Source organism: Otolemur garnettii, unplaced genomic scaffold, assembly GCF_000181295.1.
Source record: "Otolemur garnettii isolate 467f Iridium unplaced genomic scaffold, OtoGar3 scaffold00011, whole genome shotgun sequence".
Lineage (NCBI taxonomy): Eukaryota > Metazoa > Chordata > Mammalia > Primates > Galagidae > Otolemur > Otolemur garnettii.
The window spans coordinates 23522040-23541056 of record NW_003852406.1 but is presented as its reverse complement, the minus strand read 5'-3'; the positions used below and the strand labels follow the sequence as shown (position 1 = coordinate 23541056).

General features: G+C 44.6%; 1 protein-coding gene across 1 annotated transcript in view; it reads right to left on the bottom strand.

The window, feature by feature from the left end:
* THSD4 (thrombospondin type 1 domain containing 4) overlaps nt 1-19017 on the bottom strand; it is a 590530-nt gene that overhangs the window by 483016 nt on the left and 88497 nt on the right. The window contains exon 4 of the mRNA XM_012801851.2: nt 7769-8213. Within this exon, the coding sequence (XP_012657305.1) occupies nt 7769-8213 (445 nt within the window). The remainder of the gene's footprint in view (nt 1-7768; nt 8214-19017) is intronic.

The window sequence follows — 19017 nt, the reverse complement described above, 5'->3', positions numbered from 1 at the left end:
TCTCAGTCAATGCATACATCGAAGTCCCAAAGGACGTTAATATGAATAAACCTATTCACTCTGCAAGATGTATTTTTAAGTATTCTGGATCCATACAAATCTGGGCCTATCCCAGGAGTGCTTATTTATTTCTGCCTCTTTAGATTATTTATATATCTGTTTGCCTATAAGAAGGTCCAAAAAAATGCCTTTTTTTTACAACCTATCCAGAAGTATATGGCAAAATGTCATGTTATTAACATTATAAACTGTTATTCTCCTAAGAAGCATAAATAAGACTTTTCCCCCCCCTTCCTAGGAGAGGGTGTGAAATTGCCATTCAAAGACAAATATTCATTGGGTCCCTTCTGTGTCAGGGGTCATGACTAAGGAGACGCAGAGAAGACTCTGTCATAATAGCTTCTTACAGTGACTTTACAGGCCAAGATGAGAAAAATACATAAACACAAACATATAATGCAATGGAAAGAATTTAGTAAGTGATTCAGACACTAATTTCTAATCTTGCAAAACAAAGGATTTAATTGATTCTTCCTTATGTTGATAAATCAAGAAAATAATTTTTTTTTTTTGCAGTTTTTGGCTGGAGCCAGGTTAGAACCCGCCACCTGTGGTGTATGGGGCTGGCGCCCTATTCCTTGAGCCACAGGCACCACCCAAGAAAATAAAAATTGTTGATGCCCTACAGATAGCCAAAAATATAAGTGAAAGTAAAAATGGGGCCAGCAGAGATGAGCGGAGTGGGAGGAGAGGGGGTCATTTCTTCACCTCTGAGAATGAGGATTGGTGGACAAAATGTGCAGTTGGTGTATTGGGAAGCAGAGGTGTCAGTAAGTCATTAGAGTAACAGAGAGAATGATCGTAAGAACTGAAAGTTCAAAGTGACCGACTCTGATTACATCTTGGGAGAGGGGGGCCAGGACACACCTGTCTCGACCACTGTGCTGTTTCTCACTCTTTGTTTGTACAGCATTTTATAATCATGAAAAATGACAGTGGTGAACAGTTATATATGTGTGTGTGACTGATACATAAAATTCAATAAAACTTTCTATGGAAATTCCAAGTGGTCTGAGAATGTGGAAAGCAGAATGCCAGAAGAAAGCATTGACACTAGTACACGCTTCCCACATAAGGAGTTTGGTGATAAGCTCAGGATAAAAGAAACTTAAGTTGAGCCCCCCAGTCAGATGGCTTCCCAGCCAGTAACCCAGTAACTGGCACCCTGGTTCCCGGCAACCTGTACATTTCACAAGATTTTCATTCAATTCTTCCCCAGCCCGTTTACTAGGTTTCTCCTTAAAACTGCAGTCAGGAAGTTGAAAGCTGTTAGCTCTTTTATTCAGTATCAGACTAATGGGGTAGAATTAGAATCTGCCTGCAGAGCGCACGCTTAGCTACATTTGAGATGAGTCCAGCATCTTCCCTTTATTTTCACTTACTTTAGGCAGAAAAAAACCCCAGATGGATATATCCATGGTCAGAGGCCAGTTCTACCCCCGGGGAAATTGACTGGAGAGTCACTGATACCAGAACTCATCACATCTGCATTTGCTAAAAGCTGCTTCTAGCCCCAGGGGTTTTCCCCTCCTAATGTCAAGTGCACGCAGTCTAAACTCGGGATCACGCCTCCTTTGGCAGCAAAGCCCATAAAAACTCATAACCGTGTTCCTGCCTTGTACCAGGTGACTCACTACGGCCTCCCTGCTCCAGAAAAGGTCAGAGTGTCAGTCGATCTCCTCCTGTCCAGGGAGAAGGTGCTAATTTCAGAGAGAGAGACACCTAGGCCTCCAGGTCAAAGGGCATACAGTGTCTCAGTCAGTTAATGTGTTTGGCAAATAGTAACAGAAACCTCAGAAAGAGCTAGTAGAAAAGTATTTTTATAACTGCATCCCTTCGAGAACCAGAAGAAGTGAGGTGTGGTTTCTCCTCCCCGTTTTATCCCTATTAAAACCTCAAGCTCTAAAGTACTGGGCTTCAGTGAACTTCCACAAAGAAGCAGCGGAACTATTTATTCAATTCCTTCAGTACCTGTTACCTTCAGCCTCAGCTGAGAAAGCGCAGGGCGGCAGATAAATCCTGGCTGCCTCCCCGTACTCCCCTTCACTGTTAAAGACACACTTGCAGGTGGAGCCCTAGCTCACTGGAAACAAATCTGATGCACCAAGATTTCCCAAGTGTCCCCTTTTTGTTCCTCAGCCCTCACAGGAGAAGGAGTACAGAGGAACTCTGAAATCTGCAGTGCTTCCTCTTCCTATAAAACCCTCCCCTCCCCTGGAGCTGCACTTCTCTGGGGCATCTTCACCAACTCCACCCAAGGCAGGTTAATTTCTCCCATCTGATGATGTCCAAGTGCCTAATGTAGTGTGTGGGGTGGCATGGATGATCTGCCCTGTTATTACCTATTTACGAGTCTGTCTTTCTCACTGGACTCCAAGCCACATAGGGCAAAAGCTTGTGCTAATCTCAGTATCCCTGACACAAAGCTGACCCCGCTCAATTTGTGCTAATGCTGTACTCCTGGACTCCAAGGAGGGAGTGTTGGATAGACTTGGGATCAGAGGGAGTCTTGCCTCTACCACATACAGACCACCTGTCTGTTACCACATACAGGCTAACAGGCTTCTGAGATTGACATCCACTCAAAAAAACATAGATTCTCTACCTATACTGGAGTGTGTCACCTTAACTTCTTGTATGCATTGTAGGCAAGAAAAAAAAAAAACCCTTACCATTACAGTGTGCATTCAGAGATCATTAGTGCTTTATTGATTTTGGAGTATTTCACAGAAGACATCTTATATGATCTGAGCAATCTTGAGGACATGCCAGAATGCTTAAAATTCCCAGATGATACCATAAGGTAAGGCTTAACATTAAACAAGAACATCAAAGGTGCAAAGAATTCATTGACACAAAGCTGGTTATCTACAGTTTCACTTTCTTCACATTAAAACCATGACCCCAAGGGTGATTACACTGAAACTACATCACAGCTGAAATGTTGGGTCTCTTAGCAATCTTGGTTTATCACTGGGCTACGGGAAAGGACTCTCCAATCACAACTAATGTAGAGAACAAAAGTGGACTCTGAACAAGTCTGGCTATTTCTACACAAGTTTTATAAGTTTCTACTTAGAACATGGAAGCTATTCAGATATGGGGAGACCTTACTCCATTGTTCTCTACAGGTGTGTAACTCACATTCCCTCATCCAGGTTCTATTTACTTACCAACAATGTGTTGGCATCATGCCATCTTCTCATGTACCTGATCTTGTCTGAACCTTGCATCAACCCTAAGGAATTTGGATTGTTATTTTCCCCATTTTATGGACAGTCCCTAGAAAGTTAAGTGACTTGTCCAAGGAAAGTTCCCCAGTCGAGTTTGCATTCCAACCAAGTTTCCCTCCTAAACCCAAGTCCACGTCACTCACCATTCCATGCTACCTGCAGGCCCAATGTTCAATTAAACCAGTTGATCAGGGTTGCTTTCTGACATTTCACTGTGTACAGAAATGAGTTTCTCACTCATTTATCTCATAATTGAAGGTCAAACAAGGCCCATGTGGCATTTCAGCATTTTGAGATGTCAGATTCCCCATTGAAAAGTATAAACAATGATACACAGAGACAAGACCGGAGAGATGTTCAGGGCAGATTAGGGTGACCCTCCTGGGCGTGCAAAGATGGTGTCCAAGCCCAGGGAGCAGTTAGAGAACCCTTTTATATGGGGTGGTAAGGGGCAGGCGCTTTCCACAGGTCGCCTGTCAGGTTAGAGTCTTTTGACACGAACTTCTGGGGCTGGGGCCTTTGTGTCTTTGTTTTAGAAGGAGAGAAGGAGAAGGAGGGGGAAAGGTTTGTGTGTGGCTGTGTTAGGCCCCCCAACAACCGTAAGACTGTGATTATTTAAAGCGGACAGCTGAAGAGGAGGGGAAGGCAGGCAGGTTCCCACCACCCAGCAGGCATCACAGCACCTGAGATTCAGACGCATCCTGCCTTCTTGTTGTTGGCTAAGCTGCTTCTTTTGCTCCCAAATGCTCTTTTCTCTTCTCTGGCCATCCTTGAAAGCCTCACTTGACAGTTCCCCTCCTCATGGAGTCCTCCTGAACTAATTGCCCCTGTGCTTGGAGTTCTTCCCCCTCTTAAAGTGCTCCCACTTGGCACCATGACAGCAGCTGCGTGGGGGCGCTTCCTCCCCACTGGACCACTAAGGGGTTGAGGGTGGGGCCACGGCCAGTGATAAGACCCTCCTCCAAGCTTTGTAAGCCTGAAAAGAACACCTGCCCCGATTTCAGACCACTCTTCATATTCACTTCACTATCCTACATCTCAGAACTGAGCCCTCGACTGCTGCAGTAGCCTTAGGAAGCCATCAAAACTGGGGTGGGATACACCAAGCACTTAGTTTAATAAGGGATGAAGTTCTGAAGTCAGGTATTGCCCACCTGCTCTGGCCTTTATTCCTTCCTTGTTCTTCTCCCCAAATATAAATGGGAGAGATCTCTGGATGCCTGCAATATGTCTTAATCTTTGGAGGAGACACAAATGATAACCTGAAGTGCCTTAGATTAGTAGGTTAGTAAGGTTTTTCACAATATTGTCCTATACCTTTTTTCCTCTTTGAGTAGGAATATTCCTGTAATTCCTGTCACTTCTTTACGTTGAACATTGGGGACAATAGGCAAATGGTGTGCATGAGGTCACGGACACCAGGCTGGGATGGTGCAGTAGATGGGTGCGTGTGGGGGCAGAACTGAGACCGCTCTCCTTAGAAACCCCTATAGGCAAGTTTGGTCTGTGGCTGATATCCAGGAACTTGGATTTGCAGAGGATTCCCATCCCTTTCTAAATAATAAGAGTGGCTTACTATGCCTAAATATAGTTTGTGCTGAACATCTGCTTTCCTTTTGGGAGTCTGGAATTCTGGAATGTGCGGGCAGAGGTGCCTATGTGACCAGCCCTCAATAAAAACCTTGGGCACAAGGAAGACATTCCTGGTGGACACCATTTCACAAGTATCGTAACAATTCATCACTGGAGAAATTAAGTACCATTATGTGACTCCATTAGGAGGGGACTCTTGGGAGCGTCTGCCTGGTTTCCTGCAGACTTGGCTCCATGTGTCTTTCCCTTTGCTAATTTTGCTGTATTTATTGAATCCTTTTGCTATAATAAATCATAACTGTGAGTGCAACTATGTGCTGAGTCTTGTGAGTCCTCCTAGGGAGTCATCAAACCTAAGAGTGGCCTTGGGGACTCCTGACAGAGGGAGTTTCAAAGAGATCCTGGGATATGACCCAACCCACAAGAAGTCCTGAGCTTATAAAAAGAAGATGTGCAACGTGGAATGCCATCTGATGTCTAAGGAATGACGTCTCTCGGTAAGGGTGCGTATGAGGACTGGGGGCGGTAGGGAGCACTGCAAGGGCACCGTGCAGAACATCACAGTGAGGAGAAGGGAATTAAACCTGTACAGTCCTGGCCGGGGAGGTAATCCCAGCACTCTTGGAGGCCCAGGCTGGTAGATCACTTGAGCTCAGGAGTTCGAGACCAGCCTGAGCAAGAGAGAGACCTCATCACTACCAAAAATGGAAAACAAAAAACAAAAAAAACCTAGCCAGGTGTTATGGTGGGCACCTGAGGTCCCATCTACTTCAGAGGCTGAGGCAGGAAGATTGCTCAAGCCCAGGAGTTTAAGGTTGCTGTGAGCTATGATGCCATAGCACTCTACCCAGGGCAACAGAGTGAGACTCTCTCTCAAAAAAAACAAACAAAACAAAACCAAAAACACCCAATATAATCTTGTGTCAACATTTACTTCCCCTGGCCTGGGTTGCAGGCTTTGTTTTGCCTCCTTCCAAATGCCAGAAGACATTTTGAATGTCTATTCTCACAAGAATTTTCTAAGATTCTCTGCAATTCATTCTTCTCTGTGGTGCACTTACCCCAACACCCAGGGAAGCCACAGCTTCTACATGGGAGAACAACCCCCTGCCAGCATAGGTCTGGCAAAAAAAAGTGGATGCTTTAAAAATGTAAATTAAATGAAAAAATGCTAAGCAGATCTCAGCTCCGGGTAGATGCCAAATGCCTTCTCTTTTTTCCCTTGACAGTTTAGTTGGTCTTCAAAATTAAGAGATATACTAGTCCATGAAGAATGTGTTCTACTTCACAGATGAATTCATATTATCCTCAAAGAACAGCAATTGGACATTCAGGAACAAGGATCATGTCTGATTAGGAGCATAAGTAATGTCTTAGTTCTTGATTTACAAAGCATGGTTTAACGTCACCTCATTTGGCCCTCGTTACAACTCAATGAGGTAGAAAATATGATTTTTCTCTTTTATCTTCCATGACACTTGGTCAATTACAAGACAAGCAATGATGCTCGGTGAAGACTTGTTGGTGGATTGATTAGTAATGGCTACAGAGAAATTACTGCTTTATAAAAATTAATGATTCCTGAAGTCTGTCAGTGGAAGAACAAGCTAAAGAGCAATCCAGGCATTCGGTGAAATTATTAAGATCACAAATTAAGTCATTTCTATGGACTCCATAGCAGGAAATATATTTTTAATGAGGAAATTGAAGCTAACATATAACAGCTGCCCTGTTATCCAGTAACAGAGTGTTAAGGCAAATTAAATTGTTAATGAAAAATACAGCAAATCGGAAATTTAACCTCTTAACATTCTCTCATTCCTTTTCTCCTTTATACACTATTTTTAAACTGATATTTTAAGAAACACATTTGGTCACCTTATATAGTTTACATTGATAATTTGCCCTACTACTCATTCAGCAAGTTATCTGACCTCTCCTTGAAACCGTAAAATGGAAAGAATAGCAAACTCACGAGGTTAAGGAGAGGGTTAAGTGGGATAAATAAGAAAAGTGCTCAGCAGAGGGCTTGGCTTATTGTGAGTTTCTAATCATGGTAGATTTTATTAAAATGCATTCAGATGAAATCAATAAGTATTTACAGAACCAATATCCAAAGTGGTGATCCAGCCCATATGCAGCAGGACAGCAATGCAGGTTCCTAAAATATCAAACTACTTCCATACCAGTTGGTGACCAAATGCTGCCCAGAGGCTTCCGAGTGCCATCTATCACCCCAGCCACCCCAGCTCCTCCCCTAAAAGGAGAAGACTCTTCACAACTTCATGATCAGACTTCTTCATGCTATAGCACCTGAAGTGTTTATGCCCAGAATAGCAGAGAGTGCCCAGGAAACTTACTGGATGGTACCTCCCCCAAATCCACCACGTTGGCACCACCACCAATTGCTCAAAATCAAACTGTACCCCACCCACAGAATAAATATTACATGTGAGTGAGGACTAAACAATGTTGGTGTAGGTCGCTGAGAATTTGGGGGCCGTCTGTTAGGCAGCACTAGCTAATTACTACAAGTGATGGTCAGGAAGGGATTCAAGAAGCTATGCATAGGTCACTATGGGAATAACCTTATGAAAAAGAAAAGTATATGGGGAGAATACACAGAGAGAAAAGAGAAGGAAGGAAGATAAAAAGGTATCTTGATGTGGTTTTAAAAAACACCCCCTCGCTGTCCCTGTGACAATTTGGGGAATCATCAGCAAATCATTTAACCTCTCTTTGTAACTGTAAAATCAAATGGCAAACTCAGAAGGTTAAGGAGGTAAGTAAGAAAACTGGTGCACTGGGATATGTGCTCAGTACCAGGAGAGAGCACAGAGTGGCGGGTGTCTCGAGGTCAGAGCTGGGAAGAGGGTACTCACATTGGTGTTGCACAGCTTGTACTGCCGATAGGCCCCGATGCAGGAGATTGCTGTAGACTGGGCAGGCTGGGAGAAGCTGTGAGCTGCCCTCTGGGCCCCCATACCATGGCTTTTGCTTGTTTCCGGGTTGTGGAAGAGACTTGATGCTGCAGGGAAGCCTTGGTCATGAGTCAAAGGCAGCTTGTAGACGGAGGCCTCAGAGGTCTGCAGTCCAGAATGGGGGCCACTGCCACTTTGGTACAAAGGCCCATGTTGGGGGACCTGGTGGGCTGGTGGGCTGTAGCTTCTAGAAGCAGACTCCCCCTGGGACCTGGAATGCCGGGATAAGGGCTTCTGTCTCCGAAGCCTCTGTGGTGTATGTGCAGCATCCGTCTGCAGTGGTAAGATATATGGGGCCTTACCATAGCCATACTTGCCAGGGCCGATGGGACCTCGGGTCCTACTCCTACAGAGAGATACACAAGAGAGGAGATGAACAGAATCATACAAGTTTTCATGCTAACTGAGAAGCATCTCGTACATGGAAGAGGGGACCGGGTGAGAAATGAAAGCTTGCGAGGGAGCCTCTGCTGGCTCAGAAGGTAAAGAAAGGGCATTTCCTAAGAAGGGAACTTTGCAGAGGCTGGAACAGAGGCTCCACAGAGGCTGGCAAATCTAATAAAGGTGGCAATCAACAGAGGATGAGCAGAGGATGACATGAGCGGTTGGAAATGAGGTCAGAAGTAAGCTATGGTTAGCGCATGACTTCTATGCAAGGAGTCTGGGCATTTTTGTAGGTCATAGGGAGCCACTGAAGGTTTTTTGGGAAGTATAAAGACATGGTCACAATTTCAGGGGTAGTAACTTTCCTGTTCACTTTCTCTTATAATATACTTTTTCTCACTCAACTGTGCCTGATATTCTCAGACCCTGTTTCCACTGTGATTTGTACGCAAAGAGCTTTTCTAGGTAAGTGAAAATTAGCTGAGTAATCAAATCCTGTAGTCCTACTGCCTGACTTATACTAACCATAATCCTGAAAAGTTCAGAGGGCCCTGACCAATTGATTACTCCATCACCCTTGAGCCAACCCGCTAAATGGTCATCTTCACACTGGATAGACCTTTATATTATAGAAAGACCCACTGCCTTGTAAGACGTTATAAAAATGACATAAACAGTAGTATGCTGGTAAATGTTTAACTGGGCTTCCAAGGCGGGCAGGATCCCTAATTTGTAGCATTTTCCCATTTCTTTTTTTTTTTTTTGTAGAGACAGAGTCTCACTTTGTTGCCCTTGGTAGAGTGCCAGAGTGCCACGTCGTCACACAGCTCACAGCAACCTCCAACTCCTGGGCTTAAGGGATTCTCTTGCATCAGCCTCCCGAGAAGCTGGGACTACAGGCGCCCGCCACAATGCCCAGCTATTTTCTTGTTGCAATTTAGCCGGGGCCAGGTTTGAACCCACCACCCTTGGTATATGGAGCTGGCGCCCTACTCACTGAGCCACTATGGTGTAAATACTCCCACCATGTCCAGTTTCAAGCTACCAATGTGAAGACACCATCAGTTCCAGCGCACAGGTGAAAACCAGCTCCAGAACACTATTGCATATAAATTATGCAACTGTGTCTGCAAAATACAGAGCTAGGAATGGTGAAGAAATACAGATAAATCAGACAATGTTCCCAAGACCCCAACCCGGCACCTGGAAGCAACTAGAACACAATACGGGCTGGGTTAAGGGCCTTCGAGGAAGTATTTTTAAAATAGTGCTTCAAAAAATTCTGAGGCAAGAGAAAACACTTCTATCAAGAGGGATCTTGAAAAGGTTTCACCTTCACTGGTCTGAGAGCTGAGAAGCACAGGTTCCAAATCTCTGTGGAAGGACTTAAGTAAGTCAACTAACTCTTACTATTTGTAAAATGGCTGAACTGGATTAAATGACCGCCAAGGTCGCTCCAACTCTAAAATTATATGCTTCCATAATAATTAAATCTACATTTATGTAAAATTGGAAATGTGCCCAAGGGTTTCTACAGGACAGTCCCATTAAAATAAGCACATTAAAATAGCAATCAAGGTGAAACATTGATTTCTGCCCTCATGAGAAAATTCTTTCTTCACTCTACATAATCACTGAATATAAAATTTAACAGACCGCAACTAATGATTAACATCTTTATCATTAATTGCACCTTCGTTCTTAAGCTGAGAGGGTCTCGAATTAAACCACAGTGCACTGCTTATTTTGCCTTTAGGCATTTCTCAATTAATCTTGGCAACACTTGGGACTCTGTTAATGATGGGGGCTTTAAGAGATGCAATTAAGAAGTTAGTCTTAAATATATATAACTTGGACGTAATGGGCCTTTTTCTTTCTTGTGGCAGGCCAGGTAAAATGAATGACATCATACAAAGGCAAGGGAAAGAATTTGTGTGTGTGTGTGTGTGTGTTTAATATCTGAAAGGCGACCAAAAGCTCTAGTCTCAAAGTAAGTACTGGGAGGAGGCCCTTGCTGAAGGTAACAGAGAATGAAGACTTGTGGAGAAACTCTTCTCAAACTTGCATGTGCAGGAACCGCCTGGGAGCTTATCAGGCTACAGAGTCTGGTTCTGGGGGTCTAGGCTGAGGCCTGAGAGTCTGTATTTCCAGCAAGTTTCCAGGAGATGCCAGTGCTGCTGGTCCAAAGACTCACAGCCTTGAGAAACAGAATCACAGGATAAAACTGAAATTCCAGGCTGGGCACCATGGCTTACTCCTGTAATCCTAGCACTCTGGGAGGCCAAGGTGGGCGGACTGCTTGAGCTTAGGAGTTCAAGACTAGCCTGAGCAAGAGTGAGACCCATCTCTTACTAAAAATAGAAAAACTAATCAGGCATTGTGGCAGGTGCCTATAGTCATAGCTACTTCGGAGGCTAAGGCAAAAGGACTATTCAAGCCCAAAAGTTTAAGGTTGTTGTAAGCTATGATGACACCACAGCACTTTACCCAGGACAACAGAGTGAGACTCTGTCTCAAAAAAAAAAAAAAAAAAAGAAAAGAAAAGAAAAGAAAAGAAAAGAAAAAACGGAAAGGAAGGGAAGGAGAGGGTAGGGAAGGGAAGGGAAGAAAAAGAAACTGAAATTCCAGACAAAATCAACAGCTCAAATTACCATTTTGAATGGAGAAAGATAGAAGTCCAGGTCTTATATTCATTTATAAATAAGACAATACCTATAACAGTACCTTTCCTCAAGGTAGTTGTACATGTAAACATAAACCTCCAAGTTTGTGGTGTACACAGAAGATCTGCTGGCCTGGGGCAAGCTGTTCTGCTGTGGCTAAACCAACATAGATGAACCAAGACTACTGCCTCCCGCTTTCTCTTGGGGAGCAGAGGAAGAACCGGCTCTTTGCTGACGACTTGTGTAAGCATCTCCCCAAAGGCTGCCCATCACCCCTGAGGGGGTAACGTATACAAGCACAAACTCATTTTCGAACTCTGCCTAAATCAGAAAACCATTCCAAACCCACTGAAACAGCGACATCATCGGAGAGACGGTGACGTGAAAGCCAGTGGGCAGTGGATTCTGATAAACTAAAGAGAATGAGCAACGCATTAGGGTGTGTTATGAGAGATCCGGTTTCTGAGTATTTGACTCAGAACATTTGGATAAGAAGCAGATTCATTCCCACTTGGCCAGGAAAACTTTTGTTTTCTTTATAGTGTTGTAAGAGTTATAAACCTGACAGTTCTGAATAGCCTCTTCCCCACCAGGACAGAGTCCATCTGGCCACTTGCAGGGAGGACCTCCATGGAGCTGGGCAGATTTGTGCAGAATTGTGATAATAAGTACACATGTGATTGAGGAGATCTGTGTGGCCAGTTAACCCTTGTAGGAGAACATTCAGTGGAGTGGCTGACTGGGGAGCTGTTGAATAGTTCTCCTTGGTCTCCCCAGAACCCATCTCTGGGCTTTTACTTTGGGTGGCTCCACCAGTCAAAGCTCTGGCTAATTTCTAACAGTTATGTGTTGACAAAGAAACTAGAAAAAACAGTTTGCAGATCAGAGGTGTGGGAGTCACATAGGTTAGAGATTCGTCACATGGACCCGGAAGCCAGGTTTCCTGGGTTTGAATTCCAGTTCTGCCATTTGCTGGCTTGGAAACTTTGAGTAGGTTACTCAATCTTTTCATGAAGCAGGGCCAGTGAAGCACCGAGGATTCAGTATTTAAGGAGATACCATCTGGGTGATGCTGGTGGGAAATTTAAGGTATTATCTCCTGAAATGCTGCACCCTACAGGCCTCTCCGGCCCCATTAGGAGCCCAGTCTCGGCTCTGAATTCATTTATATAATAAATAAAGATGATAATAGTACCTTCCTTAAACATACTCATAAAGATTAAATGACAATAAAAGCAAAATACTCAATGCTTTGCAAAAAGAATACATTGTACAAGGATTTGTGTAAAGAAAGAGAGAGAGAAAAGTTTTAGCTTGGCCTTGTACAAGCTCTACAAACTTTGGCAAATAAAGTACCCTCAGTTTTCTTACCTATAAAATGATAATGTAACCATTTTTTATTCATTAAGACGGCTATCATGGAAAGGACCGATGATCGTAAGGTTGGGGATGATCAGCTGGAACCCACACACATTTCTGGTGGGAATGTGAAGTGGCGTATCACTTGGTAAAGCTATCTGGAAGCTCCTCACAAAGCTAAATGTAGTGGTGTCACCATAGGAACCAGAAATTCCAGTCCTCGACATTTACCTGAGAGAAAGGAAAGCACACGTCTCTACATAGACTGGTACGTGAATGCTTAGAGCAGCACCGTGAATAGCCCAAGGAAGAGCACGACCCAAATGCCTATCAGCTGATGTAGAGATAAACAAAAACGCGGCATATCCATAGGGTGGATTATTATTCAGCCATAAAAGGAATGGAGGGCTGATATATACTATATACTAGAACCTAGTGAACCTCAGAAATACTCTAGGGGACAGAAGCCAGGCACATCTCCTACGATTCCATTTACATAAAAATGTATAGAACAGGCAAATCTGTTCTGACACAAAGTGGTTTCGGGGGTTGGGGAGAGGAGGGAAGAGGTTTCTTTTTTGAAGTGATGGAAACATTCTGCAATTAGGTAGTAGTAATAGTCGCCCGATGTTGTAAATACACTAAGACGACTGACTGTGTGCAGAGCACTTTAAGATGCTGGATTTTATGGTATGTAAATTATATCTCAACAAAGCTCTTATTTTTAAAAATGTGTCATTTCCGTCTTGTCTACTTACAAGGAAGTTGCAAAGATCATACTGAGATTACTGACAGGAATGCATTTTTTGAATCCGAAAGTAGTTTTTATCACGTGTTCTTCATCATTTGTGTTAATAACATTTAATGAACCTTTATTGAGCAACTTCTCTGAGCAGCCAATGAGCATCCCACGTGATTTTTTTTTCCTACTTGTTCACGTGTCCAGCCCCAACAACGTAAGGGAATGCAAAGCCCCCTTCGCCAGGGCCTGGCCCAATGACAGAGGACAGTTAAAGGGTTCTGGTGCCAGCTTCCAGTCCCAGCTCATCCAATGATATCTGGGGAAATTGCTGCATCTTGAGACAATGGCTGCAAAAAGCATTTTTTACAATAGGCTGGCTGCCATCCAGGGTCTGTGGGTGTCTCTGTGTGTGTGTGATCTTGTGCATCTCTGCAATGCTAATGCTGAGGGTTTAGGATGATGATCCAAGCAAAAAGCCTGCAGCCTATCTCCCTCTTCACAACTCACCCTGGAATGTGTCATCTACAGTCATCTCCTGGAAACGACAACTCCCACACTTCCCCTGCCTGCTAAGACCCGTCTCCTGAGCATCAAGCCCACACACCTCTAGAGCAGAGCCTGCAATAAGCACACAAATCTCCTGGGAGTGTCATCAAAATATAGCTCTGATTCAGTAGGTCTGGGCAGGCCTCTGATTCTTCATTTGTACAAGCTCCTAGGTGATGCCTGGCTGTGGGTTCTGAGACTGTGCCTTTGGGAGATAGCTCCTTCTAGACATCGCCATCCAGTGATTTTCAACCGGTGTGCCACGGCACATTGGTATGCTGTGAGAGGATCTTAGGTGTGCCATGAACATTTTTAAGGATCATTAATTAAATTATTTTCCAAAGAAGTTCAAGTCTGGGCGTGGTGGCTCGCTCCTTTCCTCCTAGTGCTCTGGAAGACTCAGATGGGTGGATTGCTTGAGCTTAGGAGTTCAAGACCAGTCTGAGCAAGAGGGAGACCCATGTCTACTAAAAGTAGAAGAAGAAAAAAATAGCTGAAGGTGGTGTTGGGTGCCTATAGTCCCAGCTACTTGGGAGGCTGAAGAAAGAAGACTGCTGAAGCCCAAGAGTTGAAGTTGCTATGAGCTATGATGCCACAGCATGCTAGCAAGGGCAACAGAGTGAGACTCTTTCTCAAAGAAAAAAAAGAAGAAGAAAAATAAATAGGTTCAAAGCACAGTAAGTGTGTGTGTGTGTGTGTATACATATATAGTGTGTATATATATATATTTTAACTCTTTTTTGATCAACATAATTTAAATGTGTGGGGGAAGTTTAACTATAGATTCAAGTGTAACACGCAATAAAAAAGGTTGAAAAATACTGCTTTAAACTCAACACATTCGGGCCAAGATTCATCATCTTTCCCCAACAAAACTGTTCCCCCTCAAGTTCCTCCCTTGTTCTCCATCTCAATGGTCCTTAAACTCAAGCAAGCATCAGAACCACCTGGAAGATATGTGACAACAGGCCACTGAGCCCCATCTGCAAAGAGTCTGATTCAGAAGAGCTGGGTGGGGCCTGAGAATCTGCATTCCTAACAAGTTCCCCTGTGAGGCTGATGCTGTTGGTCTGAGAGCCACACTGTGAGAACTGCTGCTCTGTCTCCCTCCCAAGTGCCACCAATGCGTGAAATTGGCTGGCTCTTCCTCTGCATTCGAGCCAAACTCAGCATAACCACCCCAGCCTGCACCAGCTGGCTCCTGCTGTGCCTGCTGCCAGCCTGACACAGCATGGACCACTCCACACCCACTCCCTGCAGCCTCCAACAGGCCAGCCTCAGTCCTTCTCCCTGCTATGGCCCACCCAAATCCTCCTCCTCAGCTGCCTTCCCTAGCATCATTTCCTAAAACAACACCTAGTCACCTTTCAGGACTTAGATGGAAGAGGATGTTCTTCTCAATGACGTTCTCCATCCCACAGACTGAGTGCCCTTCTCTTTCGCCCTTCCATTGGACCCCATGTAATTGTCACAGCTGCACCATGCTTATTTCCATGCCTGCTTTAGCTTACTAGACTGCAAGGTCATTCAGAGAAGGGGCTATGTCTTATTTGTTTTATATCCCTATAGTCTTATTTGTTTCTCATCCCTATAAACTACTATTAATACAATGTCTAGCGTATAATTGCTACTCAATAATTGATCACTGAAAAATGGAAATAACAAATGAATGAAGGGCTCAAACCACTACTGCAAAAGGAGAAAAATCTCCTCCCTCTACTAATCCATTTGCTCAACTTCTCTTACTATATTAAAGGACTGAGCTGGGTATGGTGGCTCATACCTGTAATCCTAGCACTCTAGAAGGCTGAGGCAGGTGGACTGCTTGAGCTCAGGAGTTCAAGACAAGCCTGAGTAAGAGCAAGACCCTATCTCTACTAAAAATAGAAAAACTAGCTGGGCATTGTGGCAGGCACCCGTAGTCCCAGCTACCTGGGAGACTCAGGCAAGAGGATCACTTGAGCCCAAGAGTTTAAGGTTTCTATGAGCTATGATGCCACAGCACTCTACCTAGGGTAACAGAGTAAGACTGTCTAAAAAAAACAAAAAGACCACTACACTACTGTGGTACTGAGGACAAGGCCGCTAAGCAGGAACAAAATTGTCATCTGTTGTGAGAGCATTCCTGGTATCAAAACCTAGAGAAGAAACGGGTCCTTGGAATAGAAAGGAGGAACGAATAGGGGCTGGGACTCAGCCTTTATTCTCAAAGGAGTGAAGAATTAAGAGGTCAAGGGTGCTCTGTGCATGCCTGCTAGAGCTGGGAAGCCACCGGGCAGGGCTGTCTGCAGCTGTTGCTAGAGAAAGGTTTCCCGCCTCTTTTCCAGTATGGACTGGAATGGGCAGGATGAGAACCCTGCCCTGCAGAAGCTGGGCTTTTGTACATCTTGTGCTCTCCATGTTTATTTCCATCTGTCCTCTGAGAGCTCAGTCAAGTCTCTGCGAGAGATCCAGCCTCTCTCAGCTGTGCTAACATGAACCCCACACAGGCCATAGCATCCTACAGAGCAGCAGCCACTGGGGCAGGCCTGCAAGGACCCCAGGAGTGAGCCGAGAGCCCCAGGGGCACGTGGGCTCAGCGAAAGGAGCTGTGTGATGAGGCCAGCGGCCCCTGCTCATGTGGAAAGTCTTCTTGTTCTACTTGACCTTGGAGGTTCTAGGTTTTGCAGCATTTAAGACAGGTGGCATTGCTTGTAGCCAAGTACCTGAATCAAGTTGCTATATAAGCAGAAAGAAGTCCTTCCATAGGGAAGACGGGAAGGAGACTGGTGAGACGAATGCTTGCGTGTCAGACAGCTGACTGAGTTAGGGGTGTATGTCAGTCCCTGTACTCGGTTCTGCTGAGAACACCTAAGACCCTACTGAATAGTACTACACCTAGCAAATCACATCCATGTGATTTAAAGGGATCCTTTACAGCAATTTGCCCTGTTATTACATATCAAAACTAAACTCTTACCATGCCAGTGTGCCTGAGAAATAAGAGGCTAAGTGTCACCCACGCACAGACATAGGGATGCTGCCTTTACGCCAGCCTCCAAAATAGGCACGTTCCTCTTCTCTTTCTGCTCGCATTGAGGAGATAAAGCATCTCCACTTGGCACTTCAAGCTGGAACAGTGAGGAGGAAGATGTGATTTGTAATAATTATCAAGTGAAATGCTTTTTCCTAAAATCCACTAATAATACCAAATGTTTTACAGACACTAAAAAAACTGGGCAGTAGGAATTATATCTAGGGATTATGTTTCCAAGTGTTTGCAGAAATACACAGAGACAAGAGCTCAGGGATTCTCACTGCAGCCCTAGAGACTCAGAACACCCAAAATTACCGGAGGACAATAGTTTGAGGAACTAGCTAGTGTGTGTCTCTCTCTCAACAACACCTTCTTTTCTCCAAAGTTCTTCTAGAACAGTGACTGTCAAGCAATGTGCAGCGGCACATTGGTGTGCTAGGAAAGGATCTTAGATATGCCGCAAAAATGTTTAAAGATCATCAGTTAAATTATTTTCAAATAAACTTCAAAGGACAGTAAGTATATTCTTCTTTTTATTCTTTTTTTTTTTTGATCAGCATAATTTAAGTGTGCTGTGGAAGTTAACTGTCGGTTAAACCTTTGTTCTAGAATGACATCGAGGATCACAGTGCCAGAGAGGGAAGACTCAAAGGTTAACACAAGGAGAGGAAAGGAATCTTTAGATTTGAAAAACAGGCTTTGTCAGTGAGAGCTAAAGTCTGAGGCACAGAGACCAGGGGTATAGCTTCCACTACAGACTATGAAGACAGTGCTATGACCTTGGGGTGATCTTTCTGAACAGTCACATGCCAGTGGGGGGCAGGGACTGATCCCACTGATGGTTTGTTTTCCCATGTTCTGGCATCCCGCTTAAACAGGTGTACACAAACCCTTCAGTGGGGTCAGTCCCTGACCCCCACCGTCATTCATATGCAACTTTAAGAGTTTGATTGGCAGGCAGATGAGACAGGAACTGAGTGGCAGTAATCAGAGATTAGGCCAGACACTGTGGCGTGGAATGGGAAGCAAAAAAAAAAAAAAAAAAAAAAAAACAGATATATTTAGGGGCCTGAGGACAGAGGGGACATACACAGCACATTTTGTGGGGATGCCCTTGTACAACACAGCACCTGACCAGGACACAGGAGCAAGGTGAAGAGGTGCCAAGGCCCACCTAAGAGTTGGTGGTCCTGGTGAGGACACACAGACTGTAGCCCTTGGTGGCAGGGGTGGGAGTAGGAGGCAGGAGAGCACATACAGAGATTTCGGCAGAAGTTTCCAGCGAGGGTGGAAGGTGGCCAGGGAAGCAAAGCAGACAGCTTACTCCCCTTTCCAAGACTGCTGAGAAGCCCCTCTTTGGGAGATCCAGGTCACATACCCGGGGAGGAGGAGAGGAGGAGAGTCTGGACTAAACTGAGTTTAAACCCTGAATTGATCATGCTTAACATGCAATGTCTGAGCATCTGTGTCCTGGAAGGGCAGAGCCTTTCTGGAGCAGGAGAAACAGGAGCTCACAAACCACATCTAGGTATAGGAAGATAAACTGTGTTCTGCATGCTTGCATTGTGATTGGAAATTTTAAATCTGAAACACAATCCTTACATAGGAAATAAGAAACTAGTTAAGGGCGGCACCTGTGGCTCAAAGGAATAGGGCGCCAGCCCCATATGCCAGAGGTGGTGGGTTCCAACCCAACCCAGTCCAAAAACTGCAAAAAAAAAAATAAATAAAAGAAACTAGTTACATTATGGGACATTTATGATACTGAAATATTACAAAGCTGTTTAAAAGAATAAGGAAGATGTGTACATGCAGACAGAGAAAGTTCTCCAAAACACAGGTAAGTGAAAGAGAACAGACACCAAAGACACTAAACTGAGGCCACTAAAGATGCTACTGATACCGGAAAAGTGGCACCCCAGCCAGCTCAGCCGAGCAGGGCCTGGGGGATCTGCCACTTCTGTTTTGGTGGCAGCAGCCGGCAAAAAAAACGGCAGGTTGGGGCAAGCGAGGGAGCTTTCTTCCCCCAGAGGCTCCAGTAGAGCAGCGTTAGAGGACCTGTCAATCAAGGGAAAACTGGTGCCCATCCCTGATTGGTCCATTTTCAATCCTGCTCGAATCGTCCATTTTATGGACCAATCACAGCTAAGCTATTACACCTATATAAGGCCCTGAGCAGAGAGCCTGGGGGCAGATTGTCGCAGACCTTCAAGGAAGATAGAGAAGAAGAAGACTTCAGCCGACCATCGCAGACCATCCAGAGGAAGAAGCAAGAGCTGCGGCACTTCTAGTGCTAATCCTGCTCTACAAAGAGGCTTGGCTCTTTGTAGGAGTTGTAACACTTGAGCTGTAGCTGTAACACCTCCGCTGCTGATCCTGCCTTACAAAGAGGCTTGGCCCTTTGCTGATCTCTGCCCTGCAAAGAGGCTTGGTCCTTTGT